The following is a 26,403-nucleotide window of genomic DNA, read 5'->3' as shown; positions in this document are numbered from 1 at the left end:
CACACACACACACACACACACACACACAGACACGCAATATCCCCAGTGTTTGGCCCAGAGCTCCTAAAACCCTTATAAATAGTGGTGGCTTGGATAATTTTCAGTTCTAGTATTTGGTCTTTGACCCCATTTCCTGACACACAGTGTCTAAGACCTTTGTAATTTCCTGAGTGACAGGAGCAAGCATCTAACACATTCCTCCTAAATCCTCTGGAATTTCCTGGGTGACAGCAGCATCTTTTTTTTCTAATGAGGTGATTCCTGATGGCCTCTTGGATGGGGGCTGGTCACCAGAAAAACCCAATCATGATTAGAAGCTTGGAACTTTCAGGTTGACTTTCCATTCTCCAGAGAGGAGAGGAGCTGGGAATGGAGTAAATTGGTTGATGATTGATTTATACTCAATGATTGATTGATTATATCTACATGATAAAGCCTGCATAATAAAATCCTAAAAGTAGGGTGTTCTGAGAGCTTCCAGGTTGCTGAATATATGAAGGTGCTGGGAGAAGGGCATGCCCAGAGAGGACTTGGAAGCCCCACATTTCTTCTTCCATTTCTTGCCCAATGTATTTATACCCTTTGGCTGTTCATAAATTACATCCTTCATAATAAAAGAGTAAACACAGGCAAAGTGTAACTCTGAGGTCTGTGAGCCATTCTAGCAAATAACAAAACCCAAGGAGAGGCTCATGAGAATCTCCAATTTGTAGCCAAGTCATACGGAAGTTGTGAGTAATCTGGGGACCTACTACTTGTGATTGACATCTAAAGTCGGGGGCATCTTGTGAGGGGACGAAGCCCTTAGACTATGTGAGGTCTGTGTTAACTCAGGTTAACTAGGTAATTCAGTTGAATTATTCAATACACAGTTGGTGTTCAAAGAGAACCGGAAAATTGGTCAGTGTGGGAGAAACTCCCACACACCTGGTCACAGAAGTGTTCTGTTTTGAGTGTGAATACAGAGGAAAACAGATTCCTCCTACCCCCAATGTTACAGCTGAAAACCTCCAATGACTTCTCAATGCACGTAGAATAAATTCCAAGCAACCAGGCTTATTTGACCTGAAACTTGCCCAAGCTGCAGTCTCATTCCAGACAATCCTCCAGCATCATCTGCATCACCCTGAGCCACACACGCTGATTTCCCTTCTGTTCCTTAGACACATGAAGCATGGCAATCTCTCTACTTGGAAAAATCAGATCTTCCCACGTATGCAGGTTAAATGTAATTTCTCCAGAGAAGGTTTTCCTGGATACTCAATCTAACATACCCCTAACCCCAGTTTTATGACATCAGCTCCATGAGAGCACAGACTTGTCATCTCATTCCTCACCTAAATTACTACTGTGATAATTAATTTTATATGGCAACTTGGCTAGGCTGTAGTATCCAGTCTACATGTTGCTGTGAAGGTATTTTTTTGATGTTATTAACATTTAAACCAGTAGACTTGGAGTGAAGGATCTTCGCCTCCATAATGTGGCTGGACTCAAGACTGCAAATTCTGGCAAGTTCCTTGCAAATAATTTAATCAAATTTATTCTAAACTGTTGTTGATTTAATGACCTAATATATCTAAAAAGGTCTAGATTCTGTCTAGAATAATGTAAAAATGAACAATATTTCACATATATTATACTTTTCATTTTTTCTGAATATTTCATTTCTTCATGACTATTCTGAAATGAGAAAATATTTTTATTTCTTTATTTTTCTGAAGAAGTGGATGCATACAAATAATTTTTGTGGGTGTGTTTAGACAATCTACTTTCAGAGTTTGATCTTTAATCGTTTTATACATAATTGAAGCCACAAAATATAATTAATCATGCAATCCAAAATGTGGCATTAATTAATGTAAAAGTAATTTCAAATCAAATCGTGTAGAAGTCTTTTCAATAACATCTAACAAATTTATTTGTTTTTAAAAATGCATCAGAAAAGGATTTGGATGGTTGGACAATAAAATATGCTATCTGATGAGCTAATCTTATAAATTCAATTAGACTACACTGTAGTCTATTTGAAGAAAAATATATTATGAATAGGTGAATATTTTTTTCAATCTCTTTTCTAGCATTTTACTTTAAAATGTAATAAATCATTAACAATGAATTTATATGCTATGATATGGAAATACTGGAACTAGACTAATAAGCAATATTTTCCATTTTTGTAGTTTAGCAAACTTACATCCATTTTTACTGAAAAGGGAGTAGCTTTTCAGGTGTAACCTCAATATGAAAATGAAAGATGAATAAGAAACTGCTCTGGCTAAAGTAAAAACACGCGTCCTGGAGCCCTTGAAGGCTGCTGCTGTTTTGCAATTACACAATCTGGAAGTCACAAGTCTATGGAACTGTGATGAAATCTGTACTCCCAAAGAGATAACAACTTCTGTGCCAAACAGATGGGAAAAGGTCCTTTAGGTTTCCACTTCAGTGAACTTTTATCTCGCTATCTTTTATCTTTTTATCTTCCTCTATTCACCCTCTGGACGCATGGAACAAGTTAAAAATAGTATCTTTGTACTGTGTCGGCATGGCAAAAAAATGAGTAGACACATGGGAAAAGCGTATGTTCAACCTCATTTTTTCCTAGGGGTTCTGTTTAAAAATGCATATTTCCTTTGGGAATTCAGTGGATGAAGGGAGACGACTAGAATTGTAGCAGTGTTAAACTTACCGTGTCACCCAACACAATCTGTTGTGTGATATACTGAAATTTAGCATGACTTCAGAAATTTATTTCCAATCAACTAGTAGTTCATTAAGAACAGTTCTAAGACTAACCACTGAGTGAACAGTCCCAAACCACTGGTTAGAAATAAATGTTCTACTTTCATCTCTCCAGTGCTTTATCTTTGTACCTTAACTTTGAGTTCTCCCTTGAAAACACTGATACATTGCATGGGTTCAAGACAGACTATCACTCTCCATCTGGAGTATCTGATGAACTGCCTATTATGATATAATTTCTCCGTTTTCAGCGCCAATGAAATAACCATTTAAAGTATTGATAAGGGACTATCTCTGATGCCCAATACCAAATCCCTAATGCTAATTTTTATTAACTCATAAAAGAACCTTCACATATGCCTTGGTCTTACAAATGGAAGTCTTCTGATCCAAGACAGAACCTATCTAATGAAGAGGAAATGTCAATTGAGTTTTATTTCCATTGAAGTGAATGAGCATATTTTATTTAATAATAACATGATTTAATGCTTATTGACCGTTTACTACATTATATCTAGGATTCTAAATGGTTTATGTGAATAACTCATTGATTTTTCCAATATTAGATAGGTATTACTTTCACCCAAATTTTAAAGATAAGAAAACAGATGTAGAGATTAATATACATGCCTTAGTTCACATCACTGGTAAGTGGTTAATCTTTATTGACAACCTTAGTAGCATGGCTCCTGAAGCTGTTCCTAACCACTAAGCCTTATTGGCTTTGAGAATTAATGGTTGCACTATAATGAAAGAGAGAAGGCTTAATTCTAAATAATCAGGACGTGCCCATGAAACTGAAATGAGAGAGAATAGTGAGAAGGAGAAAACATACTAAGTTTGTATACAAATGGAAATAATGCCACGTAGAGGCCATTAAACTCAGAGCATTTCACTCAAGAATGCATTTGCTCCCACTCTCTTTCTTGCTTCCAAGTCTGCTGATTAAAATTCCATTCACCTTGAAAGATTATCCCCATTTGTAAAGATTTGTTCTGTGTTCTTCTCTTCTGTATCCGAATCTATATGAGAGATGGGCTCATGTCTATTTCGTCCATCACTGTATCCCCAGCATCTAGAACAGTGTTTGTGAAAGAGTAGACACTGATAAAATTATTTTTGTGTTACTATATTTTTGTATATATGTTTCATTATAGAATTTTAAATGAATACAAATATACAGAGAATATAGAATAACACTCTGTTCCCATAAAACAGTTTCAACGATTACTCAGAAAACTTCATATATAATATGACCCTCCTTCTCCCACTCACTGAATTATTTTAAAGCATTTTCAGACATTATCTCATCTCATCCATAAATATTTTAAAGAATTTAGTTTAATTGAATGAATTAAAACCCCTATCACATACTACCTCTTCCATTAAATGCTTTTTAATTCTCTCAATCAAAAAAGAATGTTCCCCTATTTGAAAGTTCTGTGGAATTGTATACTTCTTTTTGCTGTGAACATGTTTTCTACCATTTTTAGATTGCAAGTCCCTTAAAGATTGGGACAATATCTCATATACCTTTGCATTCCATTCAAGGTCTATTGCAGTTTCTCAAATTTAGAAACTAGTTTTCTATCTTCTCTGCACCACTTCCAAATACATGGAAAAGGGTGCTAAAATAGTACTCTTTCTGTTTCCATTTCAGCTGAGAACAGGAGACAATAGATGGCATATACCCCTCACTTTCAGTGAGGTGCTAGACATGATAAATGGAGGACTGAACCCTTGTTTTGAGTCCCACAGTTTGACATCCACCTTAACCGAATAAAAGGATTGAAGAGGCCAAAGCAGAGAACTTGTTTGAAGAAAGCTGGTTGAACTGCTACGGCATTCTCTCATTCATCGGTTCTAAGTGGCAGATGCATTGAAGGATCCTTGGAGCTGGAAGGACTAAGAGGGCTGGTGGTTGGTCTAGACCTAGGCAAATGGAAGGCAGCCCATTCTTGTAGCGGAAGTTGGCTGTCTAGTGGCAGAGTGAAGACAGGCAGCTGCATTAGGTGTAGGCCGTATTTCCACCAAAAGCAGAAAAGAGAGGGAAGGTTTCCATGGGCGAGAATAGATGATGTGGGAGAAAAGGAACCCACCAAAAGATCTCAGCAGAAAAACGCCAAAAGGATACCATCAGATGGAGAAGTACAGGGGGGAGATGTTGTCCTGGGCACACAAAAGCCCTAGGGCATCAGTTATTAATACCTGCCAGGCTAGAAAGCATCAATAAGAGATCATAAAATTACCAGCCATAAAGACTGTTTTCTTCTCTCACCCCTTCTTTCTCCCAGCTCCAAACCTCCCAACTCCAAGCACAGGGGAGTCAGAAACGTTGCTTGAAGGACAAGGAGAGTGCAAGGTTGGCACACGAACCTAAATTGGTTCATATACACACCCCACCTGGGGACTCTCTGACTGAAGCCGAACCTAACCTGGGAAGGGGAAAAACAAAAAATAAGTGAATTTCACACTTCTGATTATTAGGTTGGATTGGACATTTTCATTACTGAATTTACACTGTTTATCGAACTAATTCATAATGAAAGATCCTTCGGGCAATAATAGTGTCCATGAAAGTTCTGATAACTGGCCATGATTTTATTCTGGTGACAAGCTAAAAACAGCATTCCTAGAGGCTTTAATATTTCCACTCAGACCTTTCTGAGTCTGGCTCTCTGAATGTAATGATTACAGACTTAACAAGAGACAACTGATTACCAAGCCAATAAGTCATTAAAGAGAGATATAGAAGAACTGTCTCAGCCCAGAAGATGAGATACCATGCAATTATTGCCACATGCACAGAGCATTTTTAGAAACGGCCAACATGTGTATATCGACCTGAGGATGATGAATATTTTTTTAGGCTCTAACAGTAGTTAGGAATGTCAGGACTTGCAGCAAAGTTGATAAAATGTGCATGTCCTTGCAAACATCTCCTGTATTACAGTTGGCCATCTGTATCTACCAGTTCCACATCAAGGATTCAGCTGTGTTCAAGGATTCAACCAATGGCAAATCAAAAATATTAGAGGAAAAATAAAAAACAATACCAAGTTTTAAAAAAACAGTATAACAACTATTTGCATTTTGCAAATACATTTATATTGTATTGGATACTATATTTAGTCTAGAGATAATTTAAAATAAATAGGAGGATATGCATAGATTATATGCAAATATTACCCCATTTTATATCTGAGACTTGAGCATCCTTGAGTTCTGGTATCTAAAAGAGGTCCTGGACTTAATTCCCCATGGATACCAAGGGGCGGCTATATTTGTTACAGACCCAAACCGTGAGATAACTACTTAGGGACTATCATTGAAGTAAAACTTACCTACCAAGAAAGTGTAGTAGAGGAAGGCTGAGAGAGTCTGACTGTGGCATAGGGATATTACACAGCCAAGAACGCTGCAGATTTATTTTATGTTTATTCCAAACCATCAGCCGTACCTGTACTTGTCTAATTGAACCTAGAATGTGTAATCTGCAATGTGATGAATTCTACAGTTCTTCATATCTGAAACCGCACTTTTTATTTCTGTCACAAATGAGCAGAACATTTCAGTTCTCCTCTTACTAAACACTGTAAACTCAGAGTTTTGACCTTGGGCAGGTCTTTGCATGTGGACCAGTGTCTCATCTTTTGGATAGGAATAATCCCACCCAACATGTTTCTAAGCCAAAACATGTCAGATTCATGGCGTTCTTTAGACTCTCATTTCACAAAATGTCCATGAAAGTGCATATGGTGAGACATACACGGTCTTAAAGTTGTCCAGAAAAAAAAAAAAAATCAGCATCCAGAGTTAGCATAGATTTTAACTTGTATGATTCATCTCCCTTAATCTAATCTTTCTTTCAAGCACTCAACTTCACTTTGGACCCACATATTACCCATCAGAGTGTTATCACCAAGTCTAAAGTCCCAAATCTCTTAGTTCTCACTAATGTTTATAAAAATGCCATTTCCCCAGAGTCTTATTATCTTCAAAGAATTACTCATAGCTGTTCAATGATATTAATCATTCTTAAACTCTCAGATAATACAGGAGCTCTATTCCAAAAGAAATTGCAATAGAGAAGAAGAAAGAAGATGTGTGACATACAAATGCAAAAAAGTATTATAGGTGTCACAGTGCATTTGGAGTTGAAATGAAACACAAATGAGGGGATTCATCCCACTAAATTCAAGATGAAAATGAGAGTTTGGCAAAGCTGCATATACAGTTGCATGGTGAAGCTGATTTAATTGAAAATTATTCAGTGAATTGGGGGCATTTCAAGCTCCATGGTAGATTGCTGAAGTGAGAAAGAAATCTTCAAATCATACTTTTTAAACAAACCAAATATGATAGGCCATAGGTATGATAATGATAATCATTAGGAAGGTATAGGTTAAGGATATGAGAAACTGATTGGATCGATAGAATTTGCCCGGAAAAAAAAGAAAGAAATAGAAAACAGGCTGATGTTTAAGTCATAAAGAACATATTGCCTTTGCATAAGAAACATAGGAAAAGCAACCAGTTGCTATATTAATAAAATTCAGAAATTCATACAATTCTGAGACCTGATTGTTTTTGAAATGAAGTTCAAAGCATTTGGAAACTAGGACAGATGTTAAATAGAAGGAAAAATGTAATTGAATGCTGTACGATCAGGAAGAATAAAGAAAGATCGAAAATGAAGTGGCTTTCCAGCTAGATAAGGGGTAAAAGAAAAAAAAAATGAGGTTAACAAAACTATAGTCAGGAAAACTGTCATTGCCTGGGTGAAAAGAAAGTGATAATTGGTAGAGTACAAACTCTCAGAGATTTATAAAGTTTTCTATTTTATCTGATTTTAAAACTCAAGCACAACCAGTTGAGGAAAAGGGTCAGCTTATCATAAAGCCAGAAAAGAGAAGACTGGAGGATGAAAGAAGTACTCAGGAACATCAACTTAAGATGAAGTAGAAAGAATGTGGCATATTCATTTTACCAAAGTGCTATGACATTGTGAAATATATATTTGGTCTTCTTCCCTGTTTCTTGGTGTATGCTAAAATTCTTAGCATCGTCAAAGTGCTGTCTTTTTGTATGCTAACGTAGACTGGCACTTCAGAAAGACAGAGGCATGATTAGAGGGTTGGGACTTTCAGCCCCACCCACCAACCAATGTCTAGGGAGGGGAGAGAGGCTGAAGGTCAAGTTGACCACCAATGGCCAATGGCAAAATTAATCATGTCTCCATAATGAAGTCTCCATAAAAATTCAAGAGAACAAGGTTGAAAGAACTTCTGGATAGCTGAACACAAGGAAGTTCTTGGAGGGCAGCTGCACAGAGGACACTGCAGCTCCTCACCCTTTCCCCATACATTGTCCTAGGCATCTCTTCATCTGTATCCTTTGTAATAACCTCGATAATAAACTGGGAAACATAAGTGTTTCTCTGAATTTCATGACGTGCTTCATCAAATTAATTGAACCCAAAGAGGGGATTGTAGAAACTCCAACTTGAAGCCAGTTGGTCAGAAGTTCTGGAGGCTGGGACTTGCAACTGGTGTCTGAAACGGGGGACAGTCTTAGGGACTAAGCTCCCAGCCTGTGGAATCTCCAGGTTGATGGTGTCAGAATTGAATTCGAGGACACTCATCTGGTTTTGGATGCTTACTGTGTGGTGAAAAAAACCTACACCTTTGGTCACTGAAGGCTTTTGTGTTAATGATTGTTGTGTCTGTATAAAGGCAGAGGAAAAACATGGTTTGAGAGTTTTCCTGGAAACGGTACTTAACAGACACTGGCTAGTTTAAGAGTCATTGTGGAGGTCAATTCCTGGAGATCGAGGGACAGTTATAGGATTATCTGTTCATCAAAAGGGAAAAGGAAACCCTGGTAATTAAGGAGCTGTCGCCCGAACTTCAATGCCCAGAAAGAAAAGAAGAAATCATCAAACAATCACTTTGCAATCACAGAGAACTGAACAAAGTCTAACATGCCTTTCAGAGAACAATGTTGTTTTGTAATGAAGAGACAAGCGGGAGATAAAAGAGACTTTAAGAGATACAGACTACATGAATTTCAATAATATTTTTATATTAAATCAGAAATCGTTTGAACCGTTGACCTCAGTGTTACAGTATATAATATGAATACAGTCTTCAAAGTTATTTGAATTAAATAAATTTTGTTTCAAAAATTAAACCCTTTACATGCTACCAATATTTGAGACATTTTCATCTACAATCACAAAGGAATTCCATCTCTTTTGATCAGCACATAGGTGATTTCACACAACTTTAAAGGACTATCATGATATTAAAATAGTCTGCATGGCTCTCCTAGTCTTTGAAGCAGAATGTCTGTGCACATAAATAATCATATGAGTCACCTTTTTAAAAATGCTGCAGGAGAAGAAATCTTGCCAAAATAATTGCTTCACTTTTGCAATGAAGAATAGACGTAACCTTGGCCACCAATTTAGCCTATTGATGTGTTTGGCTTAATTCCTCTAGAATGAACCCAATGAGTATTATAACCTATCATAAAGAAAGGACCACACACTATCATCCCCAAATGTGCTATGCATTTACTTGGTGTCCATTTATTCAAAACCAAATGGCATTATTTACCTCAACTAATTGCAGGTATCTGAAATGAATATCATACATGAGGGTTGCTTAGAGCTTTTCACCACAGATTACTGCTATACTTCACATTTTTTCTCGACGAGAAAGTGGTTAATAATTTAAGATTGTAACAGTGATCAGGACTTGACTTTATTTAGAAACTCTCCTAGATAAATCCAGCAGTTCTGAAGCATGCGTATTATTGCTTTGACAAAACCATATCACAAAATCACTAGGAAAATCTGAATTAGTAGAAACTAAATGTATGAACAGCACTTTTTACAATGTGAATTTTTACTTTTTTAGAGAACTGTAAAACTTAAAAAACAATAATGGCCCATAATTCTTGTATCACTATAACACCTGTCTTTATTTAAAATAAGTATGTACAATACAAATTAAAAAATAAAACTTCCCCCTCGCCCCCTAGTACTTTCTCCTAAATTCAGGCATATTAACAATTTCCTTGTCACTTTCCAGAAACATTCTATGCAGAGCCAATATTATATCTATTTTATCTTTTCAAATCTGCTGGTAAAATATATATTATCCTGTTTCTAGCTAATTTTGTTTAATTATTTGACATCATTCCACAGTAACAGATATAAATATGTATTATTTTGACTGCTATGTAATATTTCATGACATCATAATCAATCAACCAGAATTGATGGATACTTACATTTTACCATTGAGTTGGCATCGAGGAAAAAAATCCCATTCTAAATTTATATCAAGGGACGGAACTGGAAGACATTATGGTGAGTGAAATAAGCCAGGCGCTGAAAGGTAAACTTCACATATTCTCAGTCATTTGTGGGAGCTAAAAATTAAAACAATTGAACTCACGGAGATGAAGAATAGAAGGATGGTTACCAGAGGCTGGGAAGAGTAGCAGGAGGAGGGCAATGTGGCTAATTAATGGGCACAAAAATATAGTTAGATAGAATGAATAAAATCTAATATTGGATAGCACAACAGGGTGACTACAGTCAAAAATAATTTATTGTACATTTTAAAGTAACTAAAAGTATAATTGGAATGTTTATAAATGATAAGTGCTGGAGGTGATGGATACCTCATTTACCCTGCTGTGATTATTAGACACCGCATGCCTATATCAAAATATCACATGTTCCTCATATATACCTGCTGTGTACACATAAAAATTAAAAATGAAAAAAAACATTAAAAAATTGACTGAATCATGAATAAAATTAAAATTTAAGTTAATTTTTTAAGTCAAAAGACACAGAGTTTTCTCAACCTCAAATAGAAAAGAGATACAGCCCAATCAACTTACTTGGGGCATTAAAAGTGAAGATTAGGGGAATAAAGCAATGCTTCTGAAACCCTTAGTACACTGTAATAGAATAATCAGGTTAAATGTACTCAATCTGGAAATAGCCTTAGAGATGGTAGGAGTGTGTGAGGCTCATCAGCTGGCCCAGAGAACCAAAGGGCACAGGAATAGATTGGGACCCACGAGACAGGAATGGAAGAGAAAAATACGCTCAAGAAAGAGAAAATGTCCATTAAGGTGATGAGGTGGGAAGAATTGTTCGAAGACAGTTAAAGGCACAGTGAAGCTTGTTCACAAGAGACTGGAGTCTCTATGCACTTAGAAGTGGCTAATAGGAGTTCGTGGTGGTACAGGAAAGGGAAGGCATGGGCTGGCAGCAAAGGAAAATACTAAGAATCACACACTTCACTTCTCAGAAATGTGGACGGTTTTCAGGGCGAATCCTTGCTAACTATGTGCTTTTTTAAAATTCATAATCCATGAATGAGGTCTTTAAAAATATATTATGTAGAATAAAATACATTCTTTGAGCTGAATATACTATCACTCTAAAAGGTTTTCCCAAATCATTGATTTCTCCAACAGTATTTCCCGTTACACAAACTCCAGATCAACTAATAAAGAAAGGAATAGGACAAATTCAAACTAAGTTTCTAGCAGCTGTAGATTCAGATAATATAATACAACAATATAATTTAATATATTAACTATATGTATATTATATAATAAATTTTTTATTAATCACCATGAGTTTCTCTTCAATCTTTGTAGAAATAGACAAAAAGTTCTATTCCAGTATGAACAATTTGAAAAAAATATTATGTCAAAGTAGAATTTAATTACTAGATCTAAGAAGCAGAAATGCTATTGATATGAATACACTAAGAGCTCAAAATATGAGAATGCTATTGCTTCTCTCAGTAAAACCAATAAAGAGATATTTGCAAAATTCTTACATTGCAACATCCAAGGTGCATAATAAAAAAAGAGCACTAGCCATATCAGCCAAATAATTATTTTATTTACATTTAAATACATATTTCGTCTTCAATAATTGTTTTCTTTGAACTCTAAGTCTCTATGAGATATTCAGGTATTCAGTTAGGATATTAATAAAATAATCATTTAATATTTCAAAAACATAGCTTTTAACTCTAATGAAAATGATAACCCAGAAATGAACAGCTTTGTTATATAAATTTCTATTAAAAATTGATTATTGTATATGTTTATCATAGCAAAGCTAATTTGCTAAATAACATTTTAAATAAACTCATCACTTTCATGGTAACTTAACCACCTATATGCATATAGAGTAGGTTTATTTGTAAGTCAATATATTAGTCCATTTTCATAGTGCTATGAAGAAATACCCAAGACTTGGTAATTTACAAAGGAAGGAAGTTTAATTGATTCACAGTTTAGCATGGCTGGGAAGGCCTCAGGAAATTTACAATCATGGTGGAAGGGGAAGCAAACATGTCCTTCTTCACAAGGCAACAGCAAAGAGAAGTATATGTGCACAACAAAGGGGGAAATCTCTTATAAAACCATCAGATCTCTCGAGAATTAACTCACTATCCCGAGAACAGGATGGAGGAAACCATCCCTATGATTAAATTACCTCCCACCAGGTCCCTCCCAGGATACATGGGGAATATGGGGACTATAGCTCAGATGATGCTTGGGTGGAGACACAGCCAAACCATATCAGTCAGGAAGCTTAACAGCCCATCTCTCTTTTTTATAGATTGCTCAAAAATACATTTTTAATAGATGCAAATCCAAAGTATACTTTTTAATGATTCAAATCGAAAAAGTAAAATGTATAAATAAAAATATATTTATTTTATAATTTAACAGATTCAAATCCAAACACAAAACCTCGTTTTGCTTCATTCTATAATAACCACGAGTATTGGCAAATCAAGGGACTTTTCCCCAACCAGTTTAATTGACCACAGAGGGAGAATTTATGAGTTTCTCAAGGTCAGGAGATTGCTTGAAAGTACTGTCAGGAAATAAAGGAAAAGAAACTGTCAAAGAAATTCTAGACTGGGAGGAAAGAAAAGTAAAAGTGGAGTTTCACTCCTAAGCTTGAGAATAATTGACAATGCCTCAAACAGATATATGTATGTATGCATATATATATGCCCCCACTATTACATAGTCCATCTCTCCCTCTCCCTCTCCCTCTCTCTCTCTCTCTCACACACACACACACACACACACACACACACACACCCTCTCTTTCTTTCTTTCTACCAGACCATTGTAGGATGGACATATTAACATAGTTGAGACACATATCCATATACCAATGAATCTTTGTATAGGTATTCACATTTCACTTAATTTCCTCACTTTCTAATATTCATGAATTTAAACTAAAAAGAAATACAATATTTGGTTAACAACAGACAGACCAGATAAAAAATAAATGGTATTTAATTCAAAATTAGGATTGTTGGGTAAGTCATAGATAGGTGAAAGAGAAGACTTTCAACATGCCACAGAATGCTATTATAGTTTTAAGATACCTGAAAGGATCAAGTTTTGTTGCTCTCTTCTTTGTTTTTTAACCAACTAATGACAAATATTTAAGGTAGACTGTAAACTGTGACAAAGTTAAGCCTGAAGTAATCCCCTTAAGATTCAGGAAAAGAAAGCAGAGATGGAAGTAATCAGGTTTTCACAGACCACATAAAATACCTTTTTACTATATCTTCTCCATTCCAGCAGGGAAGTCCATCAGTGGCAGCTAATTCATTAGCACAAAGCTGATCAGCTAGGCCTCCATAGAATGACCTGTACAGTCGAAGGCTGTTGATAAATTCTCTAAATAGAAGAAGAAAGAAAACAATTAAAACCAAACACTCACAATAAAGGCCATCAAAATGATATATATTGTCATCCATAATGTTTAGGATGTAATTTTTATATTGTTATGTATAATATTTAGAATATAATTTTTTTCTCTGTTTATTTTCATATATTTTAAATACTTTTCTTACCACCATGATGAAAACACATGTTTTTTTTTTTTACAAAAGGCTAGTATTTGAAATTATTCTTGGAATAAAAGTGTTCACTGGGTATGAATCTTATATAACCCCACATCCAAGAGGTTGGGAATAGTACATACTGATGCACACAGACAGACATCACATCATTTAGCCTCCCTAAAAGTCCTCACTACCTGCTGTCATCTAAGCCACTATAGCGTACTAATAATTTTCTTTTCCCTGTGGAAAATATCAGAGACTTAGAACATGCCAAGTGATTGCTTACTGATGAAAAGTGTAGCAGGTTATTTTCCTATTTGGATACTCTTGGGATCTAAGAGCATAAAGTAATGTCTTTTTAAAATATAACTCAAAACCCAGAAATGCAAGATATTTCAGAACCATGAAAATAAAAGTTAATGGAAGGAATAATATTCAATATATTAATTAAGATTTTTTCCTCCCACACTATTTTCCTTCTCCATATCAATTATGGGAGGAAAAATTCAACAAAAATCAGGGTTTTTTGTTCTGTTTTGTTTTAATTAGAAAGCAAAAACTTTGGAGTTCTAAAACCAACGCTTTGGAAAACCAGAACTTGAGTTTTAAGATTTCAAAAGGCCAAACCCAAAAGGCCTTCATTATGATTTTTTTTTTGACATACACGATTGTTTTGGAAAAAGAAATGAAAAGCCCTAGCCTGATCATAGGAGATGCTCTCTAGATCAGAAAAAGGGGCAGAAGAAGGAAATGTTGGAAGGAAAGGAAACTTTAGAAATTCATGGAATAAGTGGTTAAAATGTAGCATTACGAAATGTCATTCCGCATTAAAATTTAAAATATAATTTGTTTAAAAATGAAATCAAAGTAGAAGGGCAATTCTAAATTATAGCTGGAGTAAGTTTTTTTGAATGAAATCTCATTTTTTTCAGCTCTGTTGCTCAATTTCATTAATTTTTAGTCATCTCTCCTATTATTTTTATTTTATTTTATTTTTTTAAGAGATGATATGCTGCCATGCTGCCCAGGCTGGATACACACTTATTGATTTTTAAAGAACTATTTGTGAATATTGCTGGAGTTGATTTACAAAAAAAGATAAATATTATTTTCAAATATGTAACATCAAAACTCAGAAAATAAGAAAATAGGAAGTTTTTAGTACAAGTATTTGGTGAGTATTTAAACAAGTTTTTAGAAAAGCTGGACAAGATACGTGATAAAGTGGTTGCAAAAAGCACAAATCTGACTTAACTCTAACTTAGATTGATGACATCAAAGTCTTTATTTTCTTGATAGCATAGTAAGTATATTACATATTTACTACTTTCGGTCAGTTTCCTTTGCCAGAAAATAAGTCTCTCAAAGATGGCCATATCTCTACTAATTGGAATGCATGAACAAATATCAATTTATATGTTGCAGCTACTAAAACATAATTGAGGAAGCAGACTAATTCTTTTTTAGAAAGGTGGGGTTTAATGAATGGCAGAATATGTGACTCCTGTTCTAAATTTTATTCAATATAAATGATCACCTGTTTGGAATCAAAGAGTCTTCTAGAAATGAACAGACCAGGCCCAAACTGAAGGAATGCTGAGACTTTGTTGATGAAAAACTGAATATATTTTTATGGACCCTAAATCAACTATTTCAGTCTTGGTGGACAGGACCAGGTTCACTTCTCCCTTCACAATCAATAGATCCTCATGGGGAAAGTGATATGTCTTTCTTTTCCAGTCTTCCTTCCCATGGCTCTACTGCCTTTGCTTTAGCCCAAGCCCTACCATCTTTCCCTGGACTTACTACCCTAAGATGACATCCCTCCAGTCTCTTCCCATTCTCAATAGCAACCACTTTCTAAAATTCAAATTTGATTTTCCACAGATTATGTTGAGGGACTGTGTTAAGGAAAACCGAATCCACAAGGGGCATGGTTTCAAAAGCAAGAGCTTGCCAGCGCCATGCCTCCATCTACTTCCCATCCGGGAACATAAAACTCTTTGTCTGCCTTTCCCACGGAGCTAGGTAGAAATTCCAGGTGAGCTTCTTTGTTCAAAAAGCCCTCCAAAAGCTCTGGGAGGAAGGCTCTCTGTTGTGGACCTAGCAGCTAATCCAGTATCAAAGTCAAAGATCAATCACTCCAGAGGAAGTCTGAAAGAACTCCTCTCATCGGACGAGAACACAAATGGGACGGGAATAACTTCAGGGTTAAAAACCCACTGCCCCTTACCTGTGTGGATATCCCCTCCAGATTCCCCTCCCAGGGCAGCCTGGAAGCTCTTTTGTTCCTTCTCTCTTTCTTTCTCTCTCTCTGCCTAATAAATCTCTCTCTGCTAAACTCTCTGGGTCCATGATATTTATTCCAACAGTTCACCGGGCCTCCAGGGCCTCCAGGGCCCCTTCCCCCGTTCCTGGGGCAAGAGAGGCCAAGGACCTGGGCACAACAGATCGGGGAACTGGAGGCCTCTTTGGGATGCCCCGGCAGCTCTGCTCCCATCCCAGTTCCATCTTTGGCAATTGACGGGGAGGAAGCTGAGCCCCTGCGCCCCACCCCGGTTACAAGGTTACTCACTTAAAGTCCTTCAAAGGCTTCTCCACAGCATGATATCCAAGTTTCTTGGAAAGATGTGCAAGTTACCGTCTCATCTCAATTTCAGCAACAACCCAAACCACACTTTAGGGCCCCACAAAAGTGAGGCATTTTGTTTCCCAAACACACCTTCATATCTTTGTACATATTTATTCTGAAACGATTGTATCCTAGAAGATTTCCACTCATTCTATGAAGCATCGCCTATCAGTTGCTGGTCGCAAAGTAGTAAACACTATTGAGTACTAAGTTTTTTATGGGCATTAAGGATTCACAGGTAAGCCAGAGAGCCCCTGCCTTCTAAGAACACACATTCTGAGGAAAACCTATAATAATAATAATAATAACAATAATAATAATAATACAGTGTTAATAGTGTAAAATTTTAATACAGAGAGGTATTTTAATGCAGAGAGAAGATTTTAATTTTAATGCATGGAGAAGATACTTATAAAAGAAGGTAGCGCTTCAGTGTTCAATGAAAAATAAACAAGCAAACCAAACAAAAAGCCAGGATGAGTAAGGGTAAGAGGAAAGAAAATCCCGGTAGTATGCAGTTTCATTTGTGGGGACTGTGTTTATGGGAATGAATTATAGTAAATTGGTAAGAAGAATAAGATTTTCTCATCAGTCTTATTGATCATCATAAGATGTTTCTGTTTTATTCAAAAGGCAGTGGGAATCATTAAGTTTTCCAGCAAGCAGGTGTCATCATCATCATGGCAGCACTTTGGGGGTAGAAAAGCAGCGAGATCACTTAGGTGGCTCTGAAGGAGAAGGGGAAAAGCTGAGGAGGTGAGAAAGAGTCTGTTAGTGAACAGAAAAACAAGGGAAAGATTTGAAAGACATTAGAAATCCAGAATTGACAGGTTAAAATAGGAGTGTTAAGACATACACGCAATTTCTAATTGTGTTTTCCGCTGCTCATGTGAGGAGATGGTCATGTCATTCCCAAGATAAGAAATAAAGGAAGGGAAATCTCACCTTGTCAGTGTCCCACATTATACTTATGATCATTTTTATCTTGCTCAATATTTTCATCTTTCCAAGGCACATAGCACTTTCTAGTCACCTATGTATGTAATATACGGATTGATCAGGCTTCATGGTTTTCATCTGTCTCCAGGCTCTAGAGTGAAAGATTCAGGCGGGCAGACATTTTGTTGTTGATTTTGTTTTGTTCACTGCTATAAATCACAGAGCAGTGGTGTTGCATACCGTAGCCCCAATAAACAGTCATCAAATTAATAAATGAGTGAAGACGAAGGAATTAATGATTTCATTCTTAACATGTTCAGTTTGAGATTTCTTTGGAATGTCTAGATAGAGAAGTCAAATAGAATGCTACTTTCAAACTTACTAGGTGTAAATCTCATCAGGGGATCTTACCAAAATGCAGATTCAGATTAGTAGTTCTGGGGCAGGGCTCAAGGTTGTACATTTCAAAGCAGCACTCAGGTGATGTTTATGCTACTGGTTCAAGAACCGTGCATATCATGAAAGTCTGTGTTAAAAATGTGACCTTGGAACTTAGTGGACTGGACATGTGATGTGAGACTCACCACCCAGACAGGTAGTGAATAAAATAATGGACATGGAGAAAATCCCTCAGGAAAGTAATATGCAGCAATAAAAAGCCAAAGAGAGTTGAAAGTGGAAAGAGCAAAGGAAGAAAACCTCAAAGTTAAAGCGCTATGAAAAGTAAAGAATGAGTGAATTTGAAATTAGAAAGATTCTTCACAGTATAAGATGCCATCTGAGAGGTTAAAGAAAATGCAGGCCGGGCGCGGTGGCTCACGCCTGTAATCCCAGCACTTTGGGAGGCCGAGGCGGGTGGATCACGAGGTCAAGAGATCGAGACCATCCTGGTCAACATGGTGAAACCCCGTCTCTACTAAAAATACAAAAAACATTAGCTGGGTATGGTGGCGCATGCCTGTAATCCCAGCTACTCAGGAGGCTGAGGCAGGAGAATTGCCTGAACCCAGGAAGCGGAGGTTGCGGTGAGCCGAGATCGTGCCATTGCACTCCAGCCTGGGTAGCAAAAGTGAAACTCCGTCTCAAAAAAAAAAAAAAAAGAAAATGCGGAAAGTGTCCTTCATATGTGGTGACCATAATTATTATGGACTGAATTGTATCACCTGCTGCCACCACCACAAAAAATTAGGAATTTATATTTTATTTTATTATGAAAAAATTCATAATTATTTGTGGTAGTAGCAGGAGGTGATACAATTAAAATCCTAACTGTATTTGGAGACGGGGCCTTTAAAGAAATAAGCAGGGTGGGTGTGGTTGGCTTATACCTATAGTCCCAGCACTTTGAAAGGCTGAGTAAGGAGGACTACTTCAGCCTAGGAGTTGGAGACCAGACTGGGCAACATAGTCAGACCCTGTATATATATACATACAAAAAATAAAATTTTAAAAAGTAAAATAAGAAGGCCAGGCATGGTGGCTCATGCTTGTAATTCCAGCACTTTGGGAGGCCGAGGCAGGTGGATCATGAGTTCAGGACCAGCCTGGCCAAGACAGTGAAACCCCGTCTCTACTAAAAATACAAAAATTAGCCAGGCGTGGTGGTGGGAGCCTGTAATCCCAGCTACTTGGGAGGCTGAGGCAGAGAATTGCTTGAACCCAGAAGGAGGAGACTGCAGTGAGCCAAGATCGCGCCACTGTACTCCAGCCTGGGTGACAGATTGAGACCCCATGTCAAAAAAAAAAAGAAAGAAAGAAAGAATCAGAATTAAATGAGTTCATATGGGTAGGTGCTAATCCAATATGACTGGTGTCCTTATACGAAGAAGAGACACCAGGGACATGCAGGCATAGAGAAAAGGCCACGCGAAAACACAGGGAGAAGGCAGCCATCTGCAAGCCAATGACAGAAGCCTCTGAAGAACCAAACCTGCCGACACCTTGATCTTGAACCCTTCAGCCCCAGAACTGTTGAGGAAATTCATTTGTGTTGTTTAAGCCACCCAGTCTGTGGTATTTTGTTATGGCATCCCTAACAAACTAATATAGGAATGAAAGCATTGGAAGTAAAGTAACGGACTTCACATTTGCTATACAATGAGCATTAGAAAAAGCATGGGAAACTATAAGATTCTGAAAAAGAAAAATTAAAGATTTGTTCATGTGTATGCTCATTTCAATGTGGAAGACATTTGAAAATATTTGGGTATAAAGAGAAGGAGATAAGGCTTTGAGTTCATTAATGTATTTCTGGATATTCTAATTGTCTACCTTCAGGGCACACAGCCGCTTGGAAGTTAGCTTTGGTCATGGGACTTGTTTGGGACTTGTTAGGCAGCATTTCCGTATGCTCCTTCTAGGCTGAAGGAGTTAACAGGGCTCTGCCAGCTTCCGTTTCCCTCTGGCAGGACGATTGGCAATGTTTCAGAGGAAGGCTGCTCTGTCATTCTGAGTCCGAAAGCCTAGGCAAATTAAGCAGTAATGGCCGCTGATCTGAAAAGGCACAGGTTCTAAACAGAAACACAATATTATTGTTCTAAACCAACGGTATGTTGGGGTAGTTTGCCATTGCATCATAAGTTAGCCTCTCTTGGTTATACAATGATAGGAAAAGAAAATTAATAAGTGATTAATCAGAAATTCTGAAAGAGACAGAGAGGAAGGGCTATTGAAAACAGAGTGGTTAGCTTTAAATTTTCTGAGGCTAAAATAAGGGAAGAAAGCCTGTGTTTATATTAAGATGGGTTTTGGTTTGGAAAGACAGAAATTGGAGGGGAGATCCTACTTTGGAACACTATACCCTGTGTTTGGCAGGGGTTAGGTGGCGAGAATTAAGAGCAGTGTTGCAAAATGTAGTTGCATTGAAGAACCAGGGATCTACAGTCAGAATATTTAGAAAAAACATATAATTGAGATGGCGGTAAAGGAGGGGATTAAAACACTAGTAGTCATAGTGAACTGGTCAGAAAGACTTACCTTACCTACTGCCACAGAGCCAACTAATGTTGGTCCTGTTATCAGAATTCACATCTCAGCTCCCAGCTCAGTGTTCAACCTACTACACTGCTCCTTTTCCAGTTTTACATGAAATATTTCAATGAACAAAATATTATATTCTTAGAAAGACTGGAAACGTAAGTTGCTGGGAGTGACTGCATTCATCCAATTATTTCTCTACAGTTATGAGAATATTTCTCGTTAAAATTAGGATGATAATAAATACAGGGAGATGTTAACAGTCCCATCTAATTATCCTTTAGGGACTTTGTTTTATATGTCAGTTGCTCATCTTGTCCTTGAAATATCTCTAGTACACAGAAAAGAAATATAATTATTAAGAGTAACGGTTTGACAATATTTAAAAGAAAACAGGAAAATGTCCCTCATCTGAATATTTATTCAAAGCCTCTATGGTCTGGAGCAATAAAAACGGATAATTTCTAATTTGGGCTTGTAACAGTGTAGCATTTGGTCCCTTTGCCTCCATTTTCAAAGCTGAATACAGAATTAGCATTAGAAATGAACCATACAGGCCAGGCACTGTGGTTCATGCCTGCAATCCTTCCACTTTGGGAGTCTGACACAGATGAATCAATTGAGGTCGGGAGTTTGAGATCAGCCTGGCCAACATGGCAAAAGCTGGTTTCTACTAAAAATACAAATATTAGCTGGGCACAGTGATAAGTACCTGTAATCCCAGCTATGAGGGAGGCTGAGGCAGGAGAATCACTTGAACCCAAGAGGCAGAGGTTGTAGTGAGCTGAGATTGTGCCATTGTACTCCGGCCTGGGCAATACAGCGAGACTCTATCTCCAAAAAAAGAAAAAGAATTGAGCCATACCACTTCTCTGCTCCCTGCTTTTAAAATCCTATCCCATTTATATAAATGTCTTTATTAAAAAGTAAAAAAATAACAGATGTTGGCACAGATGTGAAGAAAAGGGAACACCATACACTGTTGGTAGAAATATAAATTAAATCAATCTCTATGGAAAACAGTATGGAGAGTTTTGAAAGAACTAAAAATAGAACTACTATTTGATTCAGCAATCCGACTACTGAGTATTTCCCAAAGGAAATCCAACTGTTTGGTATTTGGAAATCCCCTTATGCCAGCAATCCCACTATTTGGTGTTTACCCAAAGAAAAATAAGTTATTATATCAAAAAGATACCTGTACTCATATGTTTATTGCAGCACTATTCACAAAACCAAAGATATGAAATCAAGCTAAGTGTCCGTCAATGGGAGATTGAATAAAAATGTGGTATATATGCACAATGGAAGAGTACACAGCCATAAAAATGAATGAAATAATTTCTTTTACGGCAACATTGATGTAACTGGAGGACATTATGTTAAGTGAAATTAATCAGAAACAGAAAGTCAAATACCAGTGCAGTGGCTCACACCTGTAATCCCAGCACTTTGGGAGGCTGAAGCGGGTGGATCACAAGGTCAGGAGATCAAGACCATCCTGGCTAACATAGTGAAACCCTGTCTCTACTAAAAATACAAAACATTAGCTGGGTGTGGTGGCATGTGCCTGTAGTCCCAGCTACTCGGGAAGCTGAGGCAGGAGAATCGCTTGAACCCAGGAGGTGGAAGTTGCAGTGAACCAAGATTGTACTACTGCACTCTAGCCTGGGCAACAGAGTGAGACTCCATCACAAAAAGAAAAAAAAAAATAGAAAATTCAAACATCACATGTTCTCACTTGTAAGTGGGAGCTAAACAATGGGTACTCGTGGACATAGAGAGTGGAATAATAGACACTGGAGACTCAGAAAGGTAGGAGGTGGAAGTGGGGTGAGGTATGCAAAATGGGTACAATGTACACTATTTAGATGATGGTTACACTAAAAGCCCGGACCTCACCACTACACAGCATACCCATGTAATGCAACTGCACTGTTACCCACTATATCTATACAAAATTAAAAAAATAAGAAACAATAAAATATCTTGCCATGGCATAAGAACTCTCAACCCTTTACCCTAAGCCTCATTCCATGACAGTCCTCTTTCTCCCTATGCACACACACCAGCCAAGGCCCACATGCTTACACATACATGGCATAAAACAACTCAGTATTTGCTGAACAAGTTTCCAGGCTTAGCACATCCAGTTTCCTCCGCCCAGAGCTGCCTTCTCCTTCTACTTTACTCTCAAATTCTACCCATCCTTCAAGATCCGGCTTAGACCTCACCTCCTCTTCAACTCCTTCCCTGACCAACGGGTGTAGCAATTGGTTCATCTTCCATTCTCATCTAGCACCTGTCTATGGTTGTATTACAGCCCTTGCCCTCTAGCATTATCATTCCTCAGTTTGCCAATCTCCCTTCCTGATTAGTGAACTTGCTTCCTAAAGACAAGAGCCGTGTCTTCCTCAGGTCTCCAGGATTTGGACCACAGCTTGGCACTCAACAGGCACTCAACAAATTGTTTTCGAATTAGCCCTCAGATGAAGTCTTAGCTTTTAACAGCTTCTAGAATTAGAAGCTCCTTCAAGGGAGACATTTTCCACAATGATAGTGATAATTTAAAGTTCTTTAAGTGCACAGGTGGCTTGGGAAACTTTAAATGAGGGGGCCTATTCCTGGATTCTGGCAAAATATCAGAGAGACCTTTCTGGTGTGTTGCATTAAAAAATAGAAGGAATCTATAAGATAAGATAGCAAGCTGGGCCAGACTTTACTAAACGGGCTCAAGACAGCTCCTATTTATATGTAATGTTGAAATTAATACATAGTGGCACATTAGTATGTAGTCGCACTGCTGTGTAAGATAGCAGTCATAATTAATACATCACAGATATGCTGCATTATGAAGACAGAGATAGAAGGAGCCTTAGAGATCATCTGTTCCAACAGCTCTCTGTCCTATCTACACATTGCCATCACCAAGATAACGTTTTAAACTCTACACCTGGAGTTCTCCCTCAAATAATCAGATTTATTGGTCCAGGGTGGGAACTGAGCATTTGGGTTTTCTGAAAGCTTCCTAAAGGAGCCTAACGTGCAGTTTGAGAACCAGTGACTTTGTCCAACCCTCTCATAAGCAACTAAAGTGAAAATGAGAGAAACAAAGAGACTCATGAAAAGTCACTTAGTTATCAGTGAGGCATTTTTTGATACAGACTTCAACATCCTGTTTAATTAATTAACTGAAAATATCATACTTAGCAATATCTGGCTGACACTGGATATTTGATTAATTGAGGTTGAATACATCTTTAGACAGAAGAATATTTCCACCTGTTTCCAAACATTTATGGAAATTATCACATTTCAAAAACATACTCTCTTGCAGATCTAACTTTAGATGAGAAAAAACAGACACGTCACTTCTTGCTGACAAAAAGCTGCCCTTGAGAATGAATGCAGTATGTTCAGACGGGAGTTATCTATACATGTTGACCAGTCTAAAATGTTTGGCGCAGGAAGCAGGCAGTGGGGTAAATTGTAATCACTGGCTAATGCCCAGCTTTGTACCCTGTGCTAGCACAGTAAAGTAGAAAAAGGAGCACAATTGCTCATTCATAGCCTGCAGCCTTGTTTGCCCTGAGCTTACTGAAGGCAGGGGAGAAACATGGACTAGCATAGTTATTGCTTCATTGCTTCCCATGCTCTTGAGGCCAATAGCGCCAAAAAGGTCTCTCGATACATCACATGGTAAAACATATATATAAAAGGGAACGCAACACACCCTGATGTAATTGTTTCTGAATCTGTTGACAAAGGAATGCCAATTACTACTGTTAAACTGAGTAACACTTCCAACTGGCTATACTATTATAATTGACTTTAATCGTGTTTAATTATGAAAGTCACAAATCTTTTAGTAAGGTGTAAAATAATAAAAAGGTACATGACCAGCCAGTCAATTCTATGCTTTCATAGTCTTTCCATCCCTCACTGGAGGTAACCAATACAAAAGCTTGGTGTTTATCTTATTCTTCAGCTTTTGCTATGTGCCAACTAACAAGCAGCTAAAGACAGACAGACAGACAGACAGACAGACCGACCGACCGACCGACCGACACAGAAAGACAGAGAGAGCTACAGAAATGGTTTGGTTACACAAAATCTGTACCAAGCTATAGACATATAGGAAATGGGATTTTCATCATATGATGGTATATGATGAACCCTTTCCAGGTTAATAAATATAGTCTTATTTTTAATTAGCTGTATAATATTCCATAAACTGGATATAACAACATTAGCTTAATCTATGACAATATTTTGCTAAGCAAATTTACATTTTAATTTATAAGACTGACATATAGCTTCAAACTTTGTTGATCTTTTAGCAAGCTGTTTGCCTTAAGGCCTATGGCTCTTATCTACATTTGATCTTGCATTTCATTTAATTAGACCTCGCTAGAAACAAAACGAGGTTCAAAAGGCATACCTCTCAATCCCGTGTCCTCACCTCACAGGAGCTTGTTTCATTTTAAACATTTATAAATTGTCATATAGTGCACTCCCCTCCTTTTCTCCATTGAATACAACACAGAAGAGGCTATTTCCAATTTTGACCAAAGCTAATTATCTAGAAAAGTATCCAGGAAGAATTGTATGTTCAAATGGAGATTTTTCTCTCTGGAACGTCTCAGAGCGCATGTTTCTCTACTTAATGACGTATATTGATTTTTTTTCTTTACCCCTAAAGTCAGTCCACACATAATACAGAACCCAAATTAAAAGCAATGCCTAGCACACTGTTTGAAAATATCTGCAGAACAAAGGTCAAATGTGCAGTTTGCTAGTTAATGGCCTGAGGCAAAGTGAAGGTTAATGTGGCACTAATGAGCAGGCTCAACCCTGACCACAGCTGTCAAACAGCAGACGTTTACAATGTCAGTCTCCTGCTCAGCAATGGAAATATATAATTACAGGTTTCTAGATAAGAACTATTTTCCCTTGCTGGTCTGAATCTATATTTAATCATTTAACGTTATTCTCACCTAAGTCATTCTGTTTGACAAAATATTTACCGAAGTCTTTAGAACACAAAAATTAGATTTCTATTCTAAGAGAATAGAAAGAGCAGACGCCACTCTCATTGCAAATGCTTGAAAATCATTAAACTTGTATAGTCAGATGGAGAGGGAAAGTCTAGTTTCTTGGCCCTTTCTGGGCAGAGAGGGTGGACACATCGCTGAGAAGCAATGCAATATTTGGCACATTTATCACAGCTGAAAATGTGTTTGAATCACATGACATTTACATTTGATTCAAAAGGAAGAAAAACACCATATTCTTTCCAAAAGAGCAACTCACAAAGTCTGCTCTCTGAACCCCACCTGAACCCATTGCTCCTTATGAAAACTGTGACCTAAAGATCAGCACCTTTCTCAAAGAGGAGGATTTTTCTTTTTCTCTAGGTGATTCCAGGTTTTCCTCTCCACGTAGGAAGTCATCTGTCTCACTTGACATGATTTCCTTTTATTAGAAAATTTACTGTGATTTCTCAACAAAACCAAATGGGTTAAGATGGTAGGTTGGGGAGCAACAGGGAAAGTAATAGGAAAGAGATGGAAAGGAGCTCAGAGAACAGGCTGATATCCTTAGAGACCCTTTGCAGAGAGTTCTTTTCAAACAGGTGTTTCATGTTTAGCACTCTCTTGTAATTTGATAGTAGCCTTGAGCTGGAAGTTCATAGCCATCTATGCAATTAGGATGGATGCCTCCATTCCTCACTTTTCAAAGACCTTGCAAACCCAACACATTACCACTTAATGTCTCTATAAAAAACGCCCTTTCTGAAAGCATCCTCCTCTAAAAAGAGTGATTTAAACCTGTTGTCAAAACCAGGTTTTCAAAATTAGTTCTAACATTGTTTTCCTATGTTGTAAAAATGTGCTTTAAAAAACACTACCTCTGTTCTCCATTAAAAAGGACTTTAAACAAGGACTTCAACCCATTAATGAAAATAAACACTAGACCAAGTGTTCAAGATTTAAAACGAGTCCAGCTAATACTAGGGAAACTGGTCATCTATCACAAAAACTGAAGTGATAAAACTTGTTTACCTCTTATAATTTTTTATTCACTTTAATTAAAATATGCAATTAATTGTTCATTCTACTAGTTTAAAAAAACATGGTACTAATTTTTCAATTTTCAAATCTAATGATATTAATATATGCTATTCAC

General features: G+C 37.2%; 1 protein-coding gene across 4 annotated transcripts in view; it reads right to left on the bottom strand.

The window, feature by feature from the left end:
* The window catches only part of GPC5 (glypican 5), a 1,400,523-nt gene that overhangs the window by 1,036,766 nt on the left and 337,354 nt on the right, over positions 1-26,403 (bottom strand). For all 4 annotated transcript variants that reach the window (XM_032277277.1, XM_032277278.1, XM_032277279.1 and 1 more), the window contains exon 5: positions 13,375-13,500. In XM_032277277.1, coding sequence (XP_032133168.1) covers positions 13,375-13,500 — 126 coding nt within the window. The remainder of the gene's footprint in view (positions 1-13,374; positions 13,501-26,403) is intronic.

Source organism: Sapajus apella, unplaced genomic scaffold, assembly GCF_009761245.1.
Source record: "Sapajus apella isolate SASKATOON/1434 unplaced genomic scaffold, GSC_monkey_1.0 scaffold9, whole genome shotgun sequence".
Classification (NCBI taxonomy): Eukaryota; Metazoa; Chordata; class Mammalia; order Primates; family Cebidae; genus Sapajus; species Sapajus apella.
This window is presented reverse-complemented; position numbering and strand designations above follow the sequence as displayed.